Raw genomic sequence first — 25,850 nt, forward strand, 5'->3', positions numbered from 1 at the left:
TTTTCTCCACAAACCATGTCTCTTCCTGATCATTGACCTGTAGAACTTGGTGCTCAAGTCTTTAGCTCACTTAAGTCTGACAATTAATCAGATAGATATGGAAAGTTGCTGCTCAAAAACAGTACTGACTTTAATGGTTTAAATTATTTGTTCTGGGAACTGTTCAGTTTATTCATAACATTGGCTTGTTTTTTCTTTGGCAAATTTAGCCGTCAAAGTAGATGTTTGAATAGTCATAATTAATGGTAATTGGGAGCGTGCAGTAATACCTTACCTCTTTTATTTGCATTACAAAATTAGGTTTCTCAAATGCCATTTAGTGGGCTTTGTGCACCTGGCTCATCTTGTTAAAACACCTCACCAGGTATTGGATTTCATAGTAACTTTGAACAATCCAACCCCTAAACTTTTTAATCAGTGAAGATAATGGATATTAAGTTACTTCCATGAAAGACTAATGAGCTATAAACCTTCAGAGCAGAAGAACTCTATGCTGCCATTAAGAAAGGAAAATTGACTTTTAGAACTCCTTATCCTTTTTTTGCTCAGTTTTCTACTTGCCTTTACCAAGTTGAACTTGCATGCAGAGAGTGTTTCACTGTTTTATCTGGATAGGATCTAAGGTTTTTGGCAGTGCTTTACATTGTTCTTTACTTTTGCAGGGTTCTACTATTCCTACCATTGCAAAGCAACTTCATTTAATGATAGTCATGCGTGTACTTCAAAATGATGCCATCCTGAACATCCGCCCTCTGGCAGGCATGTGTTCCCATGAATTTCCATTTGAAAGCAGCCTTTTGCGGCGTGAATTCTCGTCAGGATTCACATGCTTTGCAGAATCCAATATTCAGATTGTTGGGTATAAAAGTGTTCCTATTGTTCTCAAAGTTTTACTAAGTTTGTGGTTGAAGTCAACAGGGGTGGAGTCCCTATGATGTCAGCCATAATCCCACAGTTCCCATGTACATGTCCACCAATTTAGAATCCACCGTTGGGTATGGAAGTGCATCGGAAGTCTCCCGACCTTTTTTTTTTTTTTTGACAGAATTTGTCAAAGATTCTTCGAACAGTCTTCAAAAGCAGTAGAAGGAACATAGAACTTTGTTCGATGCTTCAGAGTTTTCTTCCAATGGGTTTTGTCAGGAGGGGTTGACATTCAAAGAATGTTTACTAGTTAACGTGGGATCCCTGGGATTTGTCAGTGTCATGTTAAAGCATGACTGTCATCTTCAAGTTTTGCCCAAAATACCACCAAAGTTTGCCTTAAACATCAAACTTACAGTCTGCATGTTCTGTTTGCCTTGAGAGTGTAAGTCAGAGGACTGAGTCCCGCCCTTGTATTTTAAACCGAAAACAGTAGTTTACAGGGACAAAATACTTAGGGCACATTGGACAAACACAGACATGGCAGGCATGTCAGAAATGGAAATGGAAATGTAAAGAAGGAGTACCCTGTTGATGAAGGAAATGTGTTTCTCCGACGACGATGAGGTCTAGGCACAAGAGGCCCCGGGAGACACCAAGACACAGAACAAGAGACTTTTGAAGTCGAAAAGACTCATTGCAAAGACCATAAATCCACAGTTCCAAATACCCAAATACAATCTGATCCTTGAAAGACCAGACAGTCTAGCATACGCCCAAGACGTTGAAGGCTGGTTCTTCGAGTGATGGCTTAGTCACTTCAGGTGAAGCCATCAATCCTGAGGAGAATAGCATTCGAAGAAGCTCAGAGCACTTCCTGTCCTACTGGGAAGAATACTCCGAAAGTCATCATCTTGACTTCTGAGGACAGTCAAGTGCCATCAACTTTCAAAGATGTGTCTCAATCAGTGAATCAGTGTCATTTGGAAATACCATCTGTATTGTTCTCATTCGTGGCTTTTTCTGCACCATGTCCACCCAGTGATGAAATGTAGCCCTTTCAATATTTTGTCCTCAATGCCACACCAAGGACCTACGCACCGATCTCCACCAGGTGTGTAAATTTGTCCTCTACCCTGAACACGAGGAGGCTACCTGCAAGGCCCGCAATTCTTTTCGCTCCAAGAAGACGCTGTGTGACTGTCGAGCTCGATGCCTCGAAATGTTCCACTGCAGCATAAAAGAAACACCGGAGCGCTTTGTACCCGAGGACCTTTAAGAGGACGCAAAGGCCCAGGCGTCAGCTGCAGACAAAGGCACCTTCTTCCCGACAACAGCTGTGGCATTGAGGCAGACGCAAGATTTCCCACCAGATCAAGCTCTGAGTATTGTGCATTCTCCACCTCAATCCCAACCTCACCATATCACCACAATGGGTTGCCTCCCAACCCCAGATCTGCCAATCCATCATTGGGACATCATTGGGACACCACTACTTTTGGGCCATGATTGGCCCCTACTTGCTGCCTCGGAAACACCCAGCTCAGGTCAGACGCTCCTGAACTGACTCCTCATGTATAGGAGCTGAGTCAACCATCAAAGCCGAAACCCTTGGTGTCAGAACACTGTCATCTTAAAAAAAACACCCGCTTCGGAGCTGAAACCACTCCCACAGAAAATGTCGTCATCGGAGCCGAAACCCTACACCTTCGGCAAACAAGCACACAGTTCTGAGCCTGTGGAGTCTGTGTTCCTGTGTCTACAAGAGTAGGTAGACTCTAGGTAAAAAGATATAATGATACATCCAAACATTGTCCACATTATTACAAGACCTCCTCATACCGATGCACAGCCAGTGAAGAAATTGTTGCCCTTTGAAAAGGCTTTGAAGACCTCACCACCACCAAAGCATAGGAAAAAGTCGGACACGGCCACAAGCCCAGTGCACATCACCCAAACACCAGCGCCTGCAGAGCACCATACACAATCAGTGTAGGATGCTGAGTTCTGGTTGCATTTCTCCTCTTCCCCTCCCCCCCAACCCCACTTTTTGACTGATTTCTGATGCAACTTTGACTGGTTCCTGCTAACCAGGTCCCTAGTGCCAGTGTTCCTTTCCTAAAACAAAGCACTAGGTCACTTGACCACCCCCCCAAGTGACCAGGCCCTGTTACACCTTTTGTAAGTCCCTAGTAAGTGGTACCTCTAGTACCTAGAGCCTATGTACTGAAGAGCTGCAGCACAACTTGTGCCACTCTGAGGGACCCAGCACCAAACTCATGCAGGCTGTATGGCAAGGTGCTCCCTGTAGGAAGCTGGCTCTTTATCTACAGTATCAAAGTATGGTATAGTGTGCACAGAGTCCACTGGATCCTCAGAAGCTTTACAGAGACTAAAGTAGATAATAGTAATGCTCTCTTTTGTGGTAGTGTGGTTGAGCAGTTAGGCTTATCAGAGGGTAGTGATAATCATTTGTTGTACACACACATTCAAGAAATGAGGCACACACTCAATGATTAACTCCAGGCCAATGTTTATGTATCAAAAAATATACTTTGTTACTTTATTTCTAGAACCAAAAGGATCTTTGTTGCAGGTAAGTACAGTTTCAAGAATGTATCACTTTCAAGTATTTGTTTGAAATTCACAGATAAAGCAGTTTTCTGGTAAGTAATACTTTTCAATATCAAAAGTCGACACTTTTTATTGAAGGCAATGTAGTCCTAGGGGGTAAGAAGTATAGACACAGGTTAAGGTAAGTACTAGACTTATGGTCCAAGTTTTCAGGGGTTAAAGTGTCCACAGGGCAAATCTTAGGAAGACACCAAGGATGCACCACCAGCAGCATTGGGCCGACCAGGTGCAGAGGTCAAATTTGGTGTTGGGTGTCCTGTGGAATCCTATGGAGACAGGGAAGTTTCGGAAGTGAAAGGTTTACAGGTAAGTACCTACAGTTTCAGGGAACGGGCCCTGGAGGATTTAGATCAGCACCGGGTGGCCACAGGTAAGCACCAAAATAACGCCCTCAGCGGCACAGGGGCAACGGGATGCAGGGTGTAAACACAGCGTCAGGTGCCCAAAGCTTTTCAATGGAAAACTCCAGGTTCACAAAGAGGCTGCAAGCTTGGTCCAGGGGGTCGCCTGAAGAAGACTAATGGCTGGACAGATATGTTGAGGCTCCTCTGGACGTTGATGGACTGTTGGTTGGGTTCCCCTGGGCCAGGGGGCTACTGGTGCAGGTATTGTGGTGGCCAGAAGGGGTCAACCTGGAGTGGACTTGAGATCAGAATCGCCTGGGGACTCTCTCTCGTCAGGTTATCCACCTGTACTCAGACCGTGGGTGTCTGGTGCAGAACGGGCAGGACATGCGGATCCAGAGTGTTCTGGAGTCCTGGTTGGAGGTTTCTTTGTGGACAGAGCTGCTCGCAGGGTTCAGGCATCACCACAAGCTGGAGGGCCCTGAGGCAGCAGAACAAAAGACGAGAGCTTTTGAGGCTTACCGCCAAGTGTTGCTGTTTTTGCAATGGAGAGGTGTGAAGCACCTCCACTCAGAGCAGGCTTTGTCCCTGACTCCTGAGAACATAAAGGGTCTCACCCCATGGGGTCAGAAACTCATCAGGTAGTGGTAGGCTGGCATACACTGGTCAGCCACACCCTAGAGTTCAGTGGACTTCAGAGGGAATCTCTAAGATGCCTTCTATGTGCATTTTACAATAAATCCAACACTGGCATCAGTCTAGGTTTATTGAGCTGAGACGTTTGATACCAAACTTTACTGTCTACATTGAAGCCATTATGGAGCTGTGGAGATCGTAATGTCAAACTCCCAGCCCATGTACTCAATATGGCTATACTGCACCTACAGGGTCTATGAATGGACTTAAAAACTATAGGGTCATATTGCTCATGGAGGTATGCCCTCACCTGTGGTGTAGTGCACCCTGCTTTAGGGCTGTAAGGCCTACTAGAGGGGTGACTTTCATATGCTGCAGTCAGTGATTGGTAGGCATGGCTCCCAGAGAGGGATGCCATATCGACTTTACCTTTTTCCCTCCATCAGCACACACAAGCTGAATGGCAGTGTGCATGTGCCTAGTGAGGGGTCCCATAGGATGGCATAATACATGCTGTAGCCCTTAGGGACCCTTTCTGTCCACAGGGCCCTTGGGTACCACTGGTACCTTTTACAAAAACTTAGCTGTGTGCCAGGGGTGTGCCAATCGTGGAAGCAGTGGTATAGATTAGGGAAAGAACACAGGTGCTGGGGCCTGGTTAGCAGGATCTCAGCACACACTCAGTCAAGTTAGCATCGGATATCAGGCAAAAAATGAGGGGGTAACCATGCCAAAAGGGGCACTTTCCTACACGCCATAAACGTGAAACCACGACATGGCACACAGCCTGTGTGCCATGCCCCCTTAACACTGCATATTATATTTGTAAGTCACCCCTACAGCAGTCCTTACACCCCTAAGGCAGATATGCCCCTGCTATGTCTTTGTCGATTTTTAGACATAGTAAGTGCACAGGGAAGCCATTTTAAGTACATCTGCTGGCCACTGATCAATACAAGATCCCCAGCTACATGATGACTTTACTGAAAATAGGGATTTTGATATCTAACGTCTTGTATAATTAAACCCTCACTGATTCTAGTGATGAATTTATTAACGCATGCACCCAGAGAGGGCACCTTCGAGTTGTCCCTTGAAAACCTACCAACTGTTAGTGAGTTTACTGACTAGTGCTAGCTAATCTACCAAGAGACGCAAATCTGACCCCCCCAAGGGTTAGAGCCATTCCTCTTTGGAGGTCAGAAACTAAGCCTGTTTGGGTAGCGGTGTTTTACATCCCTCCCCACAGGATGAACTACATTTCAAAGCAGGAGGCTTCAAAGAAGCCCACAACCTTTAGTATGTAGATCTAGCCTTCCTCAAAGGAAGATGCCAACCTCCCTACCCCAGGGCCCATCTGGCGCCATGCAGGAGGTGTGTTTCTTATCCAGCCTGGACACACCCATAAGGTGATCAGCCTGAAATGCACACCGCCTTAGAAATTCTACCATTGTGTGTGTGGTGGAATTAGGAATTCTGGGACAGGGTGATGCCCACTCTCCAAAGGGAGTGGTCATCTAGGGGGTGTAGTGACCACAAGGGTAAGTAGCCCATTGGCTACTACCCTTCACTCCCCTTAAATTGAGAATTTAGGGGTCCCCTGATACCAGATGCTCAGATCTTTGCTGGACACAAAAGGAGTGGACAAAAGAGGACTGCTGACCTGAGAACCAAGAGGCAAGACTGACTTGGCACCAACCCTGCTAAGCTGCCTGCTACCCTCTAGAACTGACCTCTCCTGCCACTGCAGCCTCCAAGAAACCAGGAGAGCTGCCAGTGCTTCACATATCGCCAAGAACTCCCTTGGAGCAGAGGAGCATTTGCAGGCAACCCTAGAAAGAACTAGGAGGACCTAGGCCGCCAAAAACCGACGCCGGACATCACTACTGCACCTGAGCCACCTAGCCCGAGCTGAAGTGGCCCAGTGGTGCCAGCATGGTTCTCAGGCCCTCCAGAGATGAAGCCCACCCTGTGCCTGCCCACTGTGGACTTCCCAATGGCATCTGCAGCCTGTTTATGCAGACTCCCCTCCAGCTGCGAGTAACTCCAGCACCAGACCCGATGCCAAAAGACACCACTGCACCCGAGCACCACAACCCAGGGAGGAGTGAACCAATGGTGTGCCCACATGACTGAGGACCTCAAAGGTTAAGTCCCCTTGTGGGTTCCCCCTGACTGACATTCCAGTCCCAGATTGCACCAACTTTGTGACCAGACCATTTCCCATTGAAGTGAATGAGACACCCAGCACCATTACACACTTCTGCACCCGGACATACCAGAGCCCTCCTGAGGTGAACTGTTGGTGTGGCCTTGGACCTTGCCCTATCGTCACCTCAGACCCAGATGAACAGTCCAGTAAGCTGTTGCTAAGTGCCCATATGCAGTGTCTGCTTCTTTCCCGTAGGCAAACATTAGTGCACCCAAGGCTGAAAAGCACATGAACTCCTCAGTGCCTCTCGAAGTGAACTGCTGGTACTGTTTTGGACCTGGCCCCTTACTTATCTTAACTCCAGAAGAACAGTCCTCTAGGTCATGGCTAAGTGCCCAAATGCAGTATATGTTTCTTTTCCCGTAGGATAACATTATAGCACCTGACGCTAAAAAGCACCTGTGCACCCAGACACCCCATTGTCTCCTGCAATGACCTGTTAATGCTGCCTTGGACCTTGCCCCATACTTACCTTAACTCCAGAAGGTGGATCCTGTAAGTCGTTGCTAGGTACCAGTATGCAGTCTAGGCTTTTCCCTCATTGGATAACATTACCGCTCCAAAAATTGCCCTCAACTTATGAAAAATATAAAAATTCATAACTCTAAGTACTTTTCTGACCTCCCTCCCCCCCCCCCCCCCAATTCTGATAATCTTTGTATCAAAATTTATATAAAAGTACATAATATTTTTATAAATTGGTGCTGGATTTCTTTATTGAGTGTGTCTCACTTACTGCCGATGTATATGCAATACATGCTTAGCACTACCCTCTGATATGTCTAACTGCTCGCCCACACTACCAGAAAAGAGAGCATTTGGGGTGTAACTTCTTTCTCTAAAATTCCTTTGGGTTTGCTCGGACTCTTTACATACCTCTTTTTTTGTCCACTTTATAAAGAGCCGGCTTCCTACAGTCACCACCAGCTTCACCTGCTGCCCCTGCACCATACTCACCAGAGGGTTGAATCCACTTTTACACAGTGGGGAGAACAAGGGTATGACTTTCCTTTCCTACCACATGAGGACCCCTGCGACTCTTATGACGTAGAAGCACCTGCTAATGCAGACCCTGTTCTGTATCTTGCTATACCTTCTCCCCCAGACAACACCTCCACCTACCATGACCTTATAGGAAGGGTTGCCACCTTTCACACAGTGTAGTTACATATCGAGCCTCTAGAGGCCGACTTTTATTAGAGACTTTATTCTCCACCCAAAGCTCGGCACAATACTTGTTGATGCTGAAAGGCATGTTGTGACATACTGCTGACATCTTCAATAGCTATGTTAGGTCTTGCATGATTACGCCACAGTTCGAGACAAATGACAAGGCGTCATCCAATGACCCTATACAGATAAAGGGACAACACCAGCCTGATTTCTTGGTAGTTGCCACATAATGCAAGCGGGCCAACTCACAAACATCTGGTGAGGCACCTCCACCAGATAAAGAGAGTGAAAAGATGGATGTTTTGCGGGTAAGATGATGGCTGCCCAGTCTGCCAACCACTGGAGAATCACAGATTCCATTGGCCTCCTCTCTGACAGCGGCCACCTGAACAAGATGGAGGAGATCCTCCAACATCTCCCAGAGGAGCACAAATAAAGGGGGCATATCAGATTGCCACTGAGGGTAAGCTGGTTTCTAATGCAACCATACGCTGATTCCTCTACACTGCTGACACCTGCAGCTAGAGGCATAAATTATGGTGTCCTTCTCAGAAGACTTGCTTGGCTCAGAGTTACAAGTTTTAAACCTAAGGTCCAGCAAAACCTATTGGCCCTGCTGTTCAATGGGAAACACCTTTTTAGTCCTCAGGTCAACACAGTCCTGGGGAAAAAAACAAAAAAAAACAATGAGACCGCTAAGGCCATGGGGATGTTGCAGACACCATCTCACTGTGGCTCCCTTCACCAGTCCTGATATTGACGAGGCTCAAAGTCAACCTCCCCTGAGACCTCCACCTTCTGTCATTGTCCCCAGGCACAAACCACCTCACCTAGAGGATACTGCAGAGGCCCCTACAGGGGTAACAATTCTAAAGTTGGAAGCAAAGGCAAATTCACAAAACCCTCTGCCACAACCACCAATCCCCCCAACCACATAACACCTGTCGGGAGTAGAGTACAAGGGTTTTTTCCCTCCTTGCAGGATATCACCTCCAGCCAGTGGTTCTAGGATATTATCCAACATGTTATTGTCTGCAGCTCACTTCTACTCCAAACATCCCACCTCACAAACACCAACTTTCACCAAAACACCAGCAGTTGCTCAGGGGAGAATTTCAGGTGCTCCTTAAAAAGGTTGCCATTGAACCAGTGCCATCCACCACCAGAGCCCAGGAGTCTGTTCACTTAACTTCGTATTCACAAAAAGAATGGTCCCCTGAGACCAGTTTTGGACCTCAGACCCCTAAACAAATACATTCTCTCCAAGCACCTTCACATGGTCACTCTTCAAGATGCCATCCTGTTATTACAACAAGGGGACTTCATGGCCACGCTTGACCTCAAGGCCGCCTATTACCACATTCCTCTTCACCTGTCGAATCACCACTTCCTCAGGTTTGTGATAGGCAGCATTTCCAATTCAAAGTGCTTCCTTTCGGGTACACAACTGGCTCCACAGTCTTCACCAAATGTCTAGCAGTAGTTGCTGCTCACCTGCGCAGACAAAATATAACCTCTTCCTATATCTAGACGACTGACTCATAAAAATCTCAATTCGTCGAAAGTGCTTCCAGCACACTCAGGCCACCATAAACCTACTTCATCAACTAGGCTTTACCATCAATGTAGGCAAAGGACACCTCCAACCACTTTGAATACAACCTGATCTGGGAGCCATCCTTGACTCACCACAGGAAATAGCTTACCCAGGGCTGCCAGGATTTAATCCTTCCAGGCACTCATTCCCCAATTTCAGCCTTATCAGCAGGTAACAGGAAGAACATTATGGCATCTCTTCTGTATGATGGCTTCATGCATAGCCATAGTACCTCATGCTAGACTCAACACGCGTCCATTGTAAGAGTGCTTAGCGCATCAGTGGACTCAAGCAGAGGGTCAGCGGGAATATCTAGTGTTGGTTGGCCGTCAAGCTTGCCACTCTCTGCAGTGGTGGAACACCAACAACAACTTCTTAAAAGGACAGCCTTTCCTAGACCCAGTTCCACAGAGACCCATAACAACTGATGCCTCCCTTAGGGGATGGGTAAGCATTTACAAGATCTAACTGTCCAGGGACACTGGACATCCAGCCAGAGACATCTCCATATCATTCACCTGGAGTTGCTAGCTATTAACCTAGCGCTCAAAGCCTTCCTTCCTCACCTGATCGGCAATGTAGGTCTGATCGAAACGGATAACATGACTGCCGTGCATTGTCTCCAAAATCAGGGGGCCACCAAACCCCCTTAGCTTTCTCATCTAGCCCAGACCATTTGGAGGTAGGTACTCTGGTACCTCTTTCGCCTGTAGCGGAGTATCTCCCGGGAGTGGATGACTACTTTGTAGATCTCCTCAGCAGGAGGTGCTAACGATCACGAATGGGAACAGTGGCCATAATTCCGGCATTGTGGCCAACCACAAATAGACCTTTTTGCCACAGCAGAAAACGCCAAATGCTTATACTTAACTTCCAGGTTCCCAAGTACAGGGCCAACACACTATGCCTAAGCTGGTCTGGGATATTGGCTTACGCTTTTCTACCTCTCCCACTACTTCTGTTTGTGGTTTGCAAACATCTCACCCTCATCCTAGTGACTCCCAGTTGAGTGTTTTGTAACCATGGTTCACCACACTCCTAGAACTCTCAGTAGTTCCCTACAAGGTACTGCCTAACAGGCAGCTCTAAGCAGAGTCATGGAGAAATCAGGCATCCAAAGCCCAGGTCTCTCAGTCTTGCAATTTGGCTCCTGAAGACTTACAGTTTGGTAACTTGAATTTACGACAACCATGTATGGGCATTCTTAAAGAAGCATGTAGGCCCACTACTCGTTCCTGCTATGCTGCTAAGTGAAAAAGATTTGTTCATTATTGTGATCCGAAAAGCATTGATCCTTTAGCAACCTAGGTTCAGATATTGTCTATTTAATTTACATACTTCTGGTTTTGCTTTTAAATCTATAAGGCCACACTTTGTGGCAGTAGCCGCACATCTGCAAAACAGACAACACACATCACTAATCAGGTCTCAGTCATCAATGCCTTCTTGGAAGGACTTAAATTATCAGTGAACTTCAGGCAGCAACTTTAGAAGAATTCTTCTTTCAACTACATAGTGATAGGGTGGTACTACGTACCAATCCTACATTTCTTCCAAAGGTGGTGTCTCAATTCCATCTTAATCAGTCTTTTGAAATTCCAGTCTTTTTTCCCCCAACCTAATTTATTTGCGGAACGGGCACTACATACCTCAGACGTAAAACAAGCCCTTATGTATTATATTGATAGAACCAAAACATTTAGGTAAACCCAGTAACTGATTGTTGCCTTTTCAAAACCACACAAAGGAAGGGCTATTTAAGTATTGCACATTGGATTGTTAAATGCATCCAAACATGCTATGCTAAAGCTAAAAGAACTTTACCTATCCCTCCTAGAGCTCACTCCATGCATAAAAAGGAGCTTCAATTACATTTCTGGGTAATATACTTATAGCTGACATATATAAAGCAGCTACATGGTCTACACCACATACATTTACAAAACATTACTTTGTAAATGTGCTGGCCCGCCAGCAAGCCAGTGTGGGCCAAGCGATTCTAAGTACACTATATCAAACAACTGCAACACCAACAGGTTAGCCACTGCTTATGGAGGAGAACTTCTTTACAGTCTGTGCAAAGTATGTGCATCTACAGCTACACATGGCTCAAACTGAAAATGTTACTTACTCAGAAAGCATCTGTCTGTGGCATATAGTGCTGTGGATTAACATGCACCCAGCCTCCTCACCAGACACCTGTTTGTTACAGTTACTTTTATGGGTTATCACAAACCTTTTTAGCATGGACATCTCACTAAACTGCACTCTGCTTCACATTCCATCCTCTCCCGTCTTACCAGAAAACAATCGAACAATAGATTCCATCACCATTCACATTGACAGCAAGCGGAAGAGACACTCTACCTCGTGACTCGAAAGAAAAACAACTTACACACATCTGAGCCCAACACTAGATGGTAGGGTTACACTAAGCATGTGAATCTACAGGACTGCATGCCACAAATGCTTACTAAGTAAGTAACAATTACCTCATAATATTTATCAAAATCAAATGTAATGATCAAGTTGGATTTTAATAACTATTTAGGCAAATGACATTAAACTGTTTACCTAGAAGACTACGTTCCTTGCAGTGGTCCTGTGTGCCATTTAAACTAGAGATTTGAAGTCATTCTTCACTGTGAAACCCTATCCAGTTTTCCAAAGCGATGAAGTTATTGTTTGACTCATTCTTTGTTTCAGAATTTCACATTAGCCAGAAACATTCTTGTATTTACCACTTCAGATACATAGAGGACCTTCCATAGTATCCAGGGTATGAAAGTCCTTCAGTTTTCTGTGGAACATACTAAATCTGCAAACATGAATGCCCTGTGAAAGTGAAAAAAGTGCCAGTCAGGACCAATACAGTAAAACCACCTAAGCTACACTCCACACTTTTTGCAAGCATTACATGTTAACCATTCCAGAGCTGCAGCTCAGTTTCATACATTAATTTTGATGATTATATCTATGTGATCATGTTTACGTTTAAAGGCTCCCACAAGGTTTTCTATTTGTTATAGTATTGCCATGCATGCAGGGCTTAAGGCATATTAGTAAATAATGATATCAGTGACTCTTGTTATCCTAGTCCTACAGTACCCTTGCCAGTCAATGCTGCTCTCCAGGCAATTACATAATTTGTAATGGCAGGATTAGAAGGAACTATCTTGATGTGAGGCAGAACCTGAATATTAGACCCAGGTAGTAAATGAGCTGGGGGTACGAGAAGACAACTGAAAGCAACACTGCCCATGCATACAGGGCCACTAGCTTTTCTTTAATCACTTTGCAATATTCACCAGCCCAGTCCTTCTGAAAGCAAGATATCTTACCAAGGTAGAAAACAGGAGGGGAATTGTATGACTGTTAGAGTCCCTGCAATGCATAACCTGTGCCTTTCTAACAATTGCAGGTTCCAGATTCTATCCATCGGACTCTTGGGATACCAACTATTAACACATCATCTTCTAGCAAGCTGTCCTTGCAAACCTCTATGGCTGAGGCAAGTAGATCATCCTTCGTTGGGGAGAGCCCCTCCTCTGAGAAGGCATCCAGCAGGACAACTGCTTCCACAGCATCTGTAGGTGAGGCACTAGCCATACCTTTCTACTAAGGGTGATGTTCAGGTTCACTTACTTCATTGTAGAATTGCTGAAAACAGTGGTTATATGACACATGAGCTTTTGACTAGGGTTTATTATTGAAAGTGGTGCAGGCAGTGTTGACACTTAATTACGGAAGTGCAGAAAGTGATGCTGTTTGATGGTGTAGAACATGTACTATAGATGTATATGAGGAAACTGTACCAGGAACATAGAATTCAAAATCAGGAAGTGAGATTGTGTAACCTTTGAAACCTGGGTCTGGCGTATTGAAACTGAAGGTGCTAATCTTTGAGATGTTCAAACTGCCCTTGAACTATGGAAAGCGTGGAAGCTGGACCCTGGAATACTAAAACAGTAGGATCCAGACTGTCAGAAAATAATCTGGGTTCTGGGTCTTATAAGTACATGTGAAAGGACACGGGGTAAGCTAAACTTTAGAAGCTACGGCCTGATAGTGAGTGAGCGTGAGCATGGCGTTGATGTGAATAAACTGTAGAAACGTTCACAAGGATATATACCAACCCCAGGAGCTAAACTCTGGATTATTGAATCTGCAGGAGCCATGCCCTGAATGTAGAAGCAGAGTGATAGTTGTTATACCTACAGGACTCGGACGTGGTATTTTGAAACTGCAGGAACCAGGCCAATATTGAATCTGAAGGGCCCTAATCCTGAAATAGTGAATCTTCATGGAAGGGGCTTTGAATAGTAATGTTGCAGGACCATGTTGAGCTTTTTGGCTCTGGATATAAATGAAAGGCTGTGCTTGGCCTAGGGAAGCAAAGTTGTAGGCACAAATCTTGATAATATTGAAACTGAAGGGACTGAACCCTGAGACATAAAAACTGCAAGACTGATGTGACTGCAGGGGTTATGCCATGGCTTACTGAAATAAGATATGCAAGGTGCTGAGGTACTGAAACCGTAAACGTTGGGCCGCTATATTGAAACTGTGGTAAGCAAGCCTTTATTGAACAAGCTGGATTCAGGACCTTAGTTATTACAACTGCTAAGGCAGGGCCTGAAATAGGGAAACTGTAGGAGAAGGCCCTTTAATGTACAAACTGGGCCCTAACATATAGAAACTGCAGTAGCCTTGAGATATCAACCCCTTAGCTGCTGAGGCTTTACCTGCCCCATCGCTGATCCATTTTTTTTATTTTTGGGCCACTTTGCGTTTAAGCCTTAATAACTGTTTCACACAAAATATGTGATAGCAACCAACTGTTGAAGACTTACTGGCTTTAATAAATGTTTTCAAAGTAAATAAGCTAGGCCAACTGCCTTTGTCATAACATGACATTTCTTGTGTACCTATCATGCACATGGCTTGTCTCCATAGCCAACTGAAGCCTACTGTTCTGAGCATAAGCTTTTTCACAAGACACACATTCATAAAAGTAGAAAGGTATCAAAAAAATGACCAAGTTTAAAAAAATAAAAACTTTCACAAAGCAAATGTTCTATATACTTGGTTTATCACAGGAATTAACCTTCTCCAAAACATATGCCTACTAAATATATTTAGAGTAACAATCCACCAGTAAATGCCTATTGATTTTAATGTATGCTTTTCACAATAAAACATGAGGCTTGTTGTCTTTATCATAACATTTTATAATAAACACATTAGACCAATAGCCATTGTAATTGGTCTGCTACTATCCAACTCAGTCCTGCTGTATTGAGTAAATGTGTAGCCACAAAAAGTACATCTCAAGCTCTGTTTTTAACGGAAACTCACAAAATTAGCCCAATCAAATCCTGTCTCAGTGGAACCAACATAAGGATGAAGCCTAAGCCCTTCTCAGTAGTATCCTATAAGCTCTTTTATGTTGATCACATAAGGTTAAGCGACAGCTGTGCTGCCAAGCTGGACCCAAAACTTCATGTACATTAGTGTAGCCCTGGGCATCACCTACCTCTCTTAAACACACAACTGCACTCTAAAGTCTAAGTTTAATGATGGAAGGAGAAAGTACTGGGGCTGGAAAAACAGCGTTACATTTCTCATGATTGCCTCCAAACAACAGTACTGCTGCCAGAGAAAAACCAACACCATAAACTATATGGGAAGCTCTTCCTTTGTATCTCAACGTTCCTTTTCAGGGGCGAGCGCAAAGCGCTCCTTCTGCTGCTGTGATCTCTCTTTGGGCTTCTAACCACGCCCATGTCACATCAGTCACTTTCATTGGTTCGTGGGCTTGCCTTTTAAAATCTGCTTGCTTTCATTTGTAAAAGGCATGCACACGCCATGCCTTTTCCTGTGTTTAGCACACCTACACAGCACCGGGTAAACTACTGAAAACATATGGGGGCTCGATGGTTTCAGCATGATTTCAGGACTAATTTATCTTTTTATTTTCCATGCAGCGCAGTCGCTGTGGTTTACATAGTGCGATCGCACTCAGTTATTCCATTTTCAATTTCAGCACTGCCGAGCTGCGTTTTACATAGCACGATCATGCTGTGTTTTTTTCTTTTAATTTGTGTTGCAACAAAAGTCCGGTTAGGAGTTTACAACGCTAATAGCTCTAACTCGAGCAAATGCGAGACGTGTTGCATTGCAACTGCTTGTTTGAAAGGCTGTTGGCACCAGAAGCATTTTCTTTTGAGATTTGATTGATGTCAGTGGGTCATCCAATGTATATATACTGTAGTGGCTGAGTCAGAAAGTGCTAGTGGTGCCAAACACGGAGCCCTGTTGGTACACATCCAAACCTGATGGCATTAAAAAAAAAAAAAATCTAACATAGAGTTGATACCCATGCATGCTGCCAAGTAAGGGAGGAAACACTATAATTTGTGACTCGAAAGGCTTCTGTGAAGAAAAACAAGTTGCAAACATCCTGCGCCCAACACTATGAACAGCAACACATGCTACATACATTAATGTTTTGTGGGCATTCTATTTCTGAAAACGTGCAGGAACCTGATCACCGCAAGTAGTTTGGACAAGGAAGCTCCCTCTCAGAGCAATGCATAGTACAAATAGCAGCCAGGTACCCCGCTACCATTCATGCATTAAGTCCTGCCCCGCGAAGCAGATGGCATACCCAAGGAGCAGTGGTATTCCACACATTAATGGGTAATGAGCCTCACAGACCTGGAATTTTCTATTGGTATTGTTATGGGGTATGGTTGATGGGTGCATAGTAGCAGGTAGAACATTCAGAGCCTATACTGGCTGAGTCTAGACACTTACTGTGATTCTCCCAGCCTCTAGGCTTGAAGGCTTGTAGTGGCAGCAGTTTGGAATTCCCTCACTGGCAAGACCATCCCAGGCCCTCAAAGGGTTACCGTCAAAAGCATGGTAACACTCACTTGCTGTCATTTCCCTGCTAGCTCAGACAATCTGCAGTTGGGTAATTCATCACTACAGTTACATAATGGTGTAATACTTTTTGGGAATTGATAACAATCAGGCAGACCTGTTAAGCAAGATGCATCAAAAAGTCCGCAAGTGGGAACTGCATCCTACAGGTCCTTATGTCCTATACCAGTATTTCCAGGAGTTTGGCATGCCTGAAGTAGCCCTGTTTGCTACCCCAAGAACACATAATGCCTTAACTTCACCTCCAGGTCACCACACCCTTAGCATTGCACTATTGATCAACTGGTAAGGGATATTTGCCTACTCTTTTCTGACCATTCTGCTGTTTCTACTATTGGTGCAGAAGATGCAGCAAACGTTGCAGAACCTCATCCTCATGGTTTTCACCTGGGCCAGCCAGCTGTGCTATTCAGCTCTTGCGCAAATGTTAATCACTTCCTATGAGAGGCTTCCCAACAGGCTGGTTCATCAGGAACCAAGGACAATGCTGAGACCCAGATCCCAAGCAATACGTTCTGGCACCTCAGGTCTTAGACTTTGGTTACTTGGGTTTCCCACAGGAAGGCAAGGGCATCCAGCGTGAGTCCCATAATCCCACCACACAGGCATGCTTTGCTTCAAAGTCTGAATTATTTTTCCACTATTGCATGGCCAAGAAGATAGATCCTCTAATACCTGGTGTCCAAGACATCTTCAACAACCTTTTCCAGAAGATGGCTTAGTTAACACTTCAGTACAGCATCCATCATCGGCTGTAGTCACATACATGCAAAACAGAGCATTCCTTTTTACCTGTAATTAAGGTGTTCATCGAAGGCCTTAAGAGGATCATTCTTCCTATGGTCCACCATCACCAGTGTGGAACTTTAACATTGTGATTACCAGGCTCATTGATCCCCTATTTGAACCCTTACATTCATGCCCACTTCAGTACATTTCATGAAATGTAGCCTGCCTTGTTGCGATAACCTCTCTTTGCCATATTAGTGAGTGCCTCTCTTTGCCATATTAGTGAGTGCCAGGCTCGCACACTGCAGGAACTCTTCATATATGTTGATAAGGACAAGATATTGCCCAAGACAAAACCTATGTTCCTTCCTAAGGTGGTTTACCCATTCTCCAGTATTGGATCCTTCATAGATTCACATGCTTGAATCATTTCCGTCGTTGAAATGAGAGTCCCATGGCAATGTAGAATGTCTACTTGGAAAGCAGTGTCAATGCCATTCACTTTAATAGCTTATTCCCATAATTAAAAAAGACCCAAAGTCCAGTCATTCAGGTGACAGTTCCCTTTAGAACCCTCATCACAGAGGCTCATTCCCTCAGATTTTCTATGGCATGTCATATGAAGGAAGACCTTGAGCTCTGCTCAGTTTTCTCTACAAACTGGTATTGTAAGCTTTTTTTTTTTTTTTAAGGATTTGCTTGAGCTGTGCTTGTGAATTTAATTGTATTTAATATATATATCTTATAAGTGGGTTGCATCGCACTCCCTTGATTTCCTTGCTTTTCATTGGTTCTTGTACTTGCCACTTACTTTTCCTTTATTTCTATTGGCTGCAGCATATTTCCTGCATTTACCAATGCTTGTTTCTCATGTGTTTGCTCTTAGTTTCCTGTCGACCAAGTACTGTTTTAATCCGCTTTGTGGGACGTTTTTATGGCTGAGCACAAAGTGCTCGGTCCATTCTTCTCTTTGGGCTTCAAACCTCGCCCATGCCACGTCAGTCACCTACATTGGTTCATGGGCTTGACTTTTAAAATCCGCTTGCTTTCATTTGTGTAAGGCATGCATACTCATGCTTTTTCCGGTGTTTAGCCCACCTACACAGCACCGGTAAAGTACCAAAAACATACGAGGTTCGATGTTTTCAGCCTGGAGTTCAGACTACTTTATCTGTTTATTTTCCACGCAGCGCGATCGTGCTGCATTTTACATAGCGCAATCGCGCTGCGTTTTTTTTTTTTTTTGCTTTACAACGCTAATAGCTCTAACTTGAACAAATGCGAGACCTGTTGCATTGAAAATGCTTGCTTTTTAAGTTGTTGTCTGCACAGCTCTTGCGTTGTGGCTGTTTGTGCTGTACCCTGCGCAGCGTTTGCGCTATGCTTGTAAACCTAATATCACTGTGGCTGCACACATTTCAAGATTGCCTTCAACAAGCACGCTTGAAATACGTGCGGCCATGGGGATATTAAGTAAACAAGCACAGTGCTGTGCTTATTTTTATTTTTACCCTGCACAGCACTTGCGCTGTGCTTATTTTTCATTTTAAGTGTGCCTTACTCAGCACAGCGCTTGCGCTGTGCTTGTTTACCTAATCTCCCAGTGGCTGTACCCATTTCAGGATTGACTTTAACATGCACGCTTGAAATGCGTGCAGCTACAGAGAGATTAGGTAAACGAGCACAGCACTGTGTTTGCGCTTATTTTTATTTTTACCGTGAACAGCGCTTGCTCTATGCATGTACACTGCACAACAAAACACTCACAAAGTAGTTAACTTGCCACTTTGTGTACTGCCTAGCTGGCAGGTTTAAGGCCCCTTTCCAGTTCTGGGTCGTCGGGAGAAGAATGAGACAAGTATATGCTTTGTTGAGTTCGTGTCTGTTAAAGGGTCCTACGTTAATCATGGCGTATACAAACCCGTTTCTAAACTTGTTGGATTTCCTTCTGGTGAGTGTTATTGTTCAGCTTTCGAAAAGGCAGCTGGGAAAATGTCATCTAATCGTTCTCTAACTATGCAATACCCAGCAGACACACCCTGCAGTCTCCCCCGAGTCCTGTGTGTTTTGGTCATCTTGCACCACATGTTGAAACCAATATCGATGCGGTCCTTCGTGTTTCTTCCACCTGCTTTTTTGGCTTCTTCTATTTGCACTTCACAGGAAGATCATTCCCTTTCTTAAATCTAACTTCTGAAAAACAGATGTTCAATCGATCTTTCTATCTGTTAACAACTATCGACCTCCTTCCAACTCTGCCTCACTCAGCATTTGCACATTATTAAAATGCTGTTGCTGTTCTGATAGGGACCTCTCTGTTCATTCTTCCATCTCAGGCCATCTCGTTACATTACATTAACTTTTGGTTGTCAAATCCTCCATTTTCAAATCATTTAGTTTATGCGAACGTACAGATTTATAACCTGGACCATTATACCTCCAGCGACATTTCATTCTTTTTATACCTGCTACACAGTAGTGCTTAGCTTCTGCCAAGCTTTAAGGGTGTGCTAATCAGCTACTGCTTTTTCATATTTTTGGTTAGCAAACATTGGACCTCCTTATGACCTGCTAACCTTACCTTTATTGTGTACTGGGACATGGAGGCATTAAGCTGTGCTGACTGCATCAATCAGCAGAGACTCAGTCAGCCCAGGCCTGCCAAAATTTGAAACAGACATTTTCCAGAGAGCATCTGAAAATAAAACTGTCACTATTTGGACAGAACAGAACTTCCTTCTGCACAACACTGCGGCTGAATTATTAGTTAGAAATATCCCTTGCAAAGGGTGCAGTAGTTGCCACCTCATAAAAGCATTCTTGTGCTCCTCCACACACAGACAGTGCTCTTTCTTTTCACTGATAGATACTTGGAGGCTACTTAAACTGCGGCAGCTTTCACACTGGCACTTTCCTCGGGTTTATCAGAGAGTGAAGGACAAACCGGCTGCTTACAGCATAACGCGGAGCCTTCGACACCTGAATCACCGGTAGACAGCTAGTTACAGCTGCAGCAGGAGCAGGAGCATGTGTATTTTCTCAGGTGTTTTCATAGCACTCGTTTTAGTCTGAAGTTGCAAATAATTAGAGCATTTGAGTCTGGGCTTGACATCTCTCATCCAGGCGTGCAGATGATTTCTCACCATTGTGTGCCAGCTGCGTTGGTTTTAAAACGAAGCTACTTGGGCTTTCCTGGCACCCAGAAACATGAAGAGTAGCGACCAACTTTCAAAGAAACTCAAGAACTCGGTGTCCCGGAAAATTACTAGCAATGTGAGATGTCAATATTGTTTTCATTTTTCCACCAGCAACAAAAACACATGCCAATATGACTGCAGTTTACTCTTTGCTGCAACGAGCAGGTCTGACTTCTATTGTCAGTTTTCCACTTCGATTTTCATTACAGCGAATGACGTCTTGCAGCGCTTCCTGTCTGGAGCTAATAAGCATTGATGCAGCAAAGTATAAAGAGTGGGGAAAGCTGTGTGCTTCGGAAACATTGTCATGGACACAAAAAAGCATTATTTGTCATGCCCTAAGTATTTAAACTTGTCAGTTCGGTCAGTAGTTCCCATTAGCAGGGCATCGCTCTTAAAATAAGGAAGCTGTTCTTTCTCCCCATTTTTATATTTATGCAACACTATTCACCTAGCTACACAAAAAACAAAACATTATTGATCACATAGGCGAAACCTAATGCATTTACCAATGCTTGTACTTTATTGGCATTATGTCTGAAACACCTAAGAAAGGGTTACGTAGACCCTGTAATTCTTGTGGAAAGATAAGACTGCATGCATAGGACCCAAACCAGGATTGTATTTACGGTCTGCACCCTTAACATAAGTTGAAAGACTGTAAGATCTTTCAAACCTTTTCTACAATAACATTGAATGATGGTGAGGGGAAGCTTCCTCTGTGGCTTCAGAAGTCTAAATCTAAATTATCTGTCATTTCTGAAGAGAACAGTGACATTTCATCAACCTCTCAGAGAAGGTAAGGTAAGCGGGAAGGATCCTGTGACAAGGAATCACCAGAGGAATCTAGAAAGGCCTTAAAATCTCACCATGAGTCTGTCAAAGGCGCGGTCAGAAAATAAAAACAAGCATTTGCTATGCAATCAGTCTCACATTTGTGAGAGTCAGATCTATTGGCATTGTTTTTATCTGTGTGTTTTGGTTTGTAGTGTAGTGGATGTATGTGGTGTGTAGTAGAATTGTGTGTGTTGTATTGGAATTGTTTATTTGTGTGGTGTGGAATTGTATGTTGTGTAGTGTATTTGTGTAGATGAATTATGTGGCATGGTGAATAGATATTGGTGTGAGCTATAGATAATAGGTATAAAGGAAGAATGAGAGGGATAGGTAGTTTGTGCAAGTTGTGGTTATTTATATTGAGATAGAGGAGCAGAATAGTACGTGAGAAAGAAGAGGCGAGCAGGTAATAACGTAATTAAACAAATAAAGCACAGAGAACATGTTTATATCTTTTATTGTTAATACAGTCAAGCTTCTTAAAAAAATATTGATTTTTTGGATTATAAAACATTTCAACCTGCCCAATTTAAAGTTAGCGAACCATGTTCAACTCTCAGCGTCTGATGATCATCCTGTGGTTCTGAGCAAATCACTTAATCTCACTGTGCCTTTCAAAAATATATATGTTTGTGTGTAATGTAACTGGTGCTTTTGTAAACCGCTCCAATAGCTTGGGGTTGAGCTCACACTATATAAAAACTGGAAAAAAAATATCCCCCGAACATAGAAAGAAACCAATGTAAAGCTTTAGCAACAAGTCAACATCAAATGAAATGCTATCGTGCTAAAGCAGAAAAGGTGGCATCTGTCACTTATGAAGGCTAAAGAGAAAAAATAACGTGTGTGGAAGCGGCTTAAGGTGCCGCTTTTTTAAACTCTGTAATGGAGTAGTGTTGGTGTTTGTTCATGTGTTTTACAGAAAACTACTTAATGTCCCTGTTCCAATTTGAAAAGTAATATGTGTAGTTTGCTACATTCCCTAGTATGTAAATATGCCCTAAAATACAAATACATAGATGCAAGGCTATATACAAAAGACACATTCAAAAAAAGCATTGGCATATAATACACTACTGCTTATAAAAACCCAGTAATATTAAGGGTAAAGCCACTTATGAATTACTTAAAAAAATAAAAAACACACGTGTATTAAAAAAATTGCTGCTTGTCACAGGCAGTATAGCTGGATACATGAGATATTTATCATCTCGGAAAAGTCTATAAAAGCGTGTGAAATGTAGTAAATGGTAAGCTGTAAAGTTCTGCTCATGGCGTGATAAGGTGGACCAGAGTGGGCTATAAACAAACAAATAAGGTCATAAAACAAAGAAAGCACATGTAACACAATGTTTAAATTTTTATTATTAATACATACAAGCATTTTTAATAAAGTAACTAGAGACAGCCTTTAATTAGTGAGTCTGGCCATAGCAGGGTTGTCTCCATGCTGTAGCACCCACAAAGATCTAGACAGAAGTGTGACCACTTAACAAAACAGTGTTCTTAAAATTGACAAAAGCCTGTCTGCCAGAGAGCGGCTGATGGCAACTTCCTGCTCCACCCCTATTCACCAATTGCAGCAAAACGCAGTTACTCAAAGAATTTGCTGCTTTTGAACCGCCAACATAGCTGGAAATATAAAATATGCAGCGTTCCGCAAAAGCCAAGATGAAGCTTATTGTAAAGTATTCATATATTAAACAACTTTCATTACACCTTTTTATTAAAGCTAGGGTTGAAGCACACCCTTCTGAAGGTAGAAGAGAATAAATAACATGTATATGATAGCAGCCGGAGCTGCCGATTATTGTTCAAACTTTGGAAATTAGTACAATGTTGGTGTTCATCTAAAACACTGTAGTTGTCACCAAATTCCTTAAAGTCCCTGTACCAATTAAAAAACAAAGTGTACTTATGTATCACAGCTGTAGTTCGCTACAATACCTAGTGTGTGAGTTTTTAGCATGTAAAAATCCTTTAAACACAAACTAATAGATAGGCAGCTGAATTGAATGTGTCCTTGTGTAATGAAGCTATTGCTTATATAAAGTGCTTGAATACTGTTGTACAGGTATCCAGTATATAAATGTGATAAAAAAATTAAATTAAATTAATGCAAAGCTAGATACTAAAGATACATTTTCAAAGCATTCCTATATAATATACTGCTGCTTCTCATGGGCTAATAAAACGGGGCAGACTTGTTAAAAAAGGAAAAAAAGGCTGTTTGGTGTACTTTTTTTTAAAAAAAAGTTGATTCTACAGAGCTAACGGGCTTACAAATATGAAAAAAGCAGCGTTTTCCAAGAGGCGAATTAAATATAATTAGTGAAGACTTCCGAAAGTTCTTTATTTTTGACCAAAGCAATCTGGGATCAAAAAAACTCACTCCAACATGCACACAAACACCCACATAAAAATGACCAAGCATGCAAATATTGAATAAATGCTATAAAAGACACATACAATAAATCATAAAAAGTACTTAAAAATTCACATCAAAAGGAACAAACAATGTAAAATAGCATACAACAGAAATCCCAATTGCAGAACAAAATAACATTCAAGCGAAAGCAAGCCAGGATTGCAGTTCACAGCGACTAGAAAAGAAAAGCACCATACACAAAAAACAAACCACATAACTAAAAGATCCCACCAGCTAGAACACAAGAATACATACATAAAAGTTAACAACTACACAACATAAGGAAAGCAAAACAAGCAAACAAAAGCATTCCCTAAACCACAGGCTAAGCAAACAAAAACAAGTACCTGAAATAAAAGTTCACAACAAGTAGAACACACTCCCAAGCCACGGGCTGTGCAAAGAACACCCAAAAAAAAAAAAAATCCCAAACTACCCGCTATGCAAAGCAGAACGAAACGAAAAAAGAAATGCACCTACATAAGCATAAATATCCAAAAGTGGAGCAATACAAGTAATAGGTCCCTGCTCCAGAGGAGTGAACAAATCACCAAAGGGAGGGAGCACAAAACACAAATTAGCCACAAAGAAACAAGCATTTCTAAACGACACATCAACAAACCTATGAAAAAACCATAGGCAGAGTGAAATACACAAAGAAGATACGGAGAGACCACACATGTGCTGCCTAGGTGAGGCCTAAAGTTGAAAAACATACTCTGTGCATAATAGATCTCATCCTTCAACTCCTCCTAAAAAATCTGGAGTTCAGTCCTCAAGATCTTCATCAGAACCGTTAACAGATAAAATCACTTTAAAACTCTTGTCGACGAGGACAAGCACTACATTGACATCAACTATAGCGTCGACGATGCCTTCCAGTCTTGCGTCGGCATCCATTCCGATGATGAAAATCTTGTCTCGAAACTACAGTAGAAGCTGCCATCGACGACATCCCCGCCGACAATAGACCCATCGTCGATGGCCTTGCCGACGACAGACTCATCGTCTAAGATTCTGCCACCATTGACGGTTATGAAGGGCTCGACAACAGCGTCGACGACACAGACGATCATAAACATTTAAAAATCTTTCCTCCGCCCAGAGCACACCTCTCCCAGTAAGGTGTCTACTTACCCTCCAAGCTATCTTTTGGATATAGAGGACTCTGAGGATGAGAGACCATTCAAAACAGCACATAGTCCCTCGGAACGAAGGGTCATGTGCCAGGATTTTGAGGAAGAAGACCAATACTATGAAAAGTATTATCAACAGCCCCGGATTGCTGATAGACCCACACATCAGGAAGAGCACTACATGATCAGTCTCATGCACAACAAGACATCATCATCAAGTGCCTATGTCTTAATTGCAGGACCTACAGGGCATGTTGAGACTTTCAAAAGAGGATTCCTGAACCTGCTTGCCCATCTTTTCCTGAGCAGTTCACTGTTCTACTTCTGTCTCCTTTGGAAAGACTCCAGAACCTTTTCTACCACCAATGATGCCCAAGGATGACCCCCACATCAAACATTGAGGCTCCCCAAGAGACGACCGGTCTTCATCAGAGGCGATCAAGAAGGAGAGATTTCTGAGGATCGATTAACCAGGAATGGGATGATTATTTAATTCCTACACCATCCTCACCTGAACCCCCCCCCCCCCCCTCCCCCCCTCCAAACAAGTGGATTCTCCTTCCGATTTATATAGGAGGATTCCATAAGCAGCTCGTGGAGAGGGCTGCAGAGGTTTTAGCTCCCAATAACTGTCAAATAGTCGGGCTGTTTCTTATATGACTTCAAAGAGCCAGCAAGAAAATCTGTGAGTGCTGTCTCTATAATAGATGACATCTGGCAGGAGGACATGAAAATAATACAGAATCAGACTACGGTTGCTGCTATCTTACCTCGGATTGACAACAAGAACAAGCCCCCTGAAGACTCACCAGCCTGTTTAGTGGGTCTTCCAAAAGCAGATTCACTTATTGCACAGGCAGAGCAACGCTGCTCTAAAAACCCCTCTTCACCTGTTAATGCTCTGGTTCGTGGAGGCAGACGCCTAAAAAACATAGGCAAAAACTTTTCATCAATGTCTGCTAATGCTTCTGCCCTATTGGGCCACTATGACCGAAGATGTGTTCAGATATTGGGGCACTGATCGATCTAGTGCCTGAGGACAGAAAGATGGAAGCAAGAAAATTCCTTTATGTGGGGAAAGAGAACATCTTTGGAAATAATCCACTGTGCAATGG

At 43.3% G+C, this 25,850-nt stretch overlaps 1 protein-coding gene across 5 annotated transcripts in view; it reads left to right on the plus strand.

Moving 5' to 3' along the window:
- The window catches only part of KANSL3 (KAT8 regulatory NSL complex subunit 3), a 470,654-nt gene that overhangs the window by 377,198 nt on the left and 67,606 nt on the right, over positions 1-25,850 (plus strand). For 2 of the 5 annotated variants that reach the window (XM_069214408.1, XM_069214407.1), the window contains one exon: positions 12,882-13,053. In XM_069214408.1, coding sequence (XP_069070509.1) covers positions 12,882-13,053 — 172 coding nt within the window. The remainder of the gene's footprint in view (positions 1-12,881; positions 13,054-25,850) is intronic. The other 3 variants (XM_069214411.1, XM_069214410.1, XM_069214409.1) reach the window with 2 other exon arrangements.

This window comes from Pleurodeles waltl, chromosome 11 (assembly GCF_031143425.1).
Source record: "Pleurodeles waltl isolate 20211129_DDA chromosome 11, aPleWal1.hap1.20221129, whole genome shotgun sequence".
In the NCBI taxonomy this organism is placed as follows: Eukaryota; Metazoa; Chordata; class Amphibia; order Caudata; family Salamandridae; genus Pleurodeles; species Pleurodeles waltl.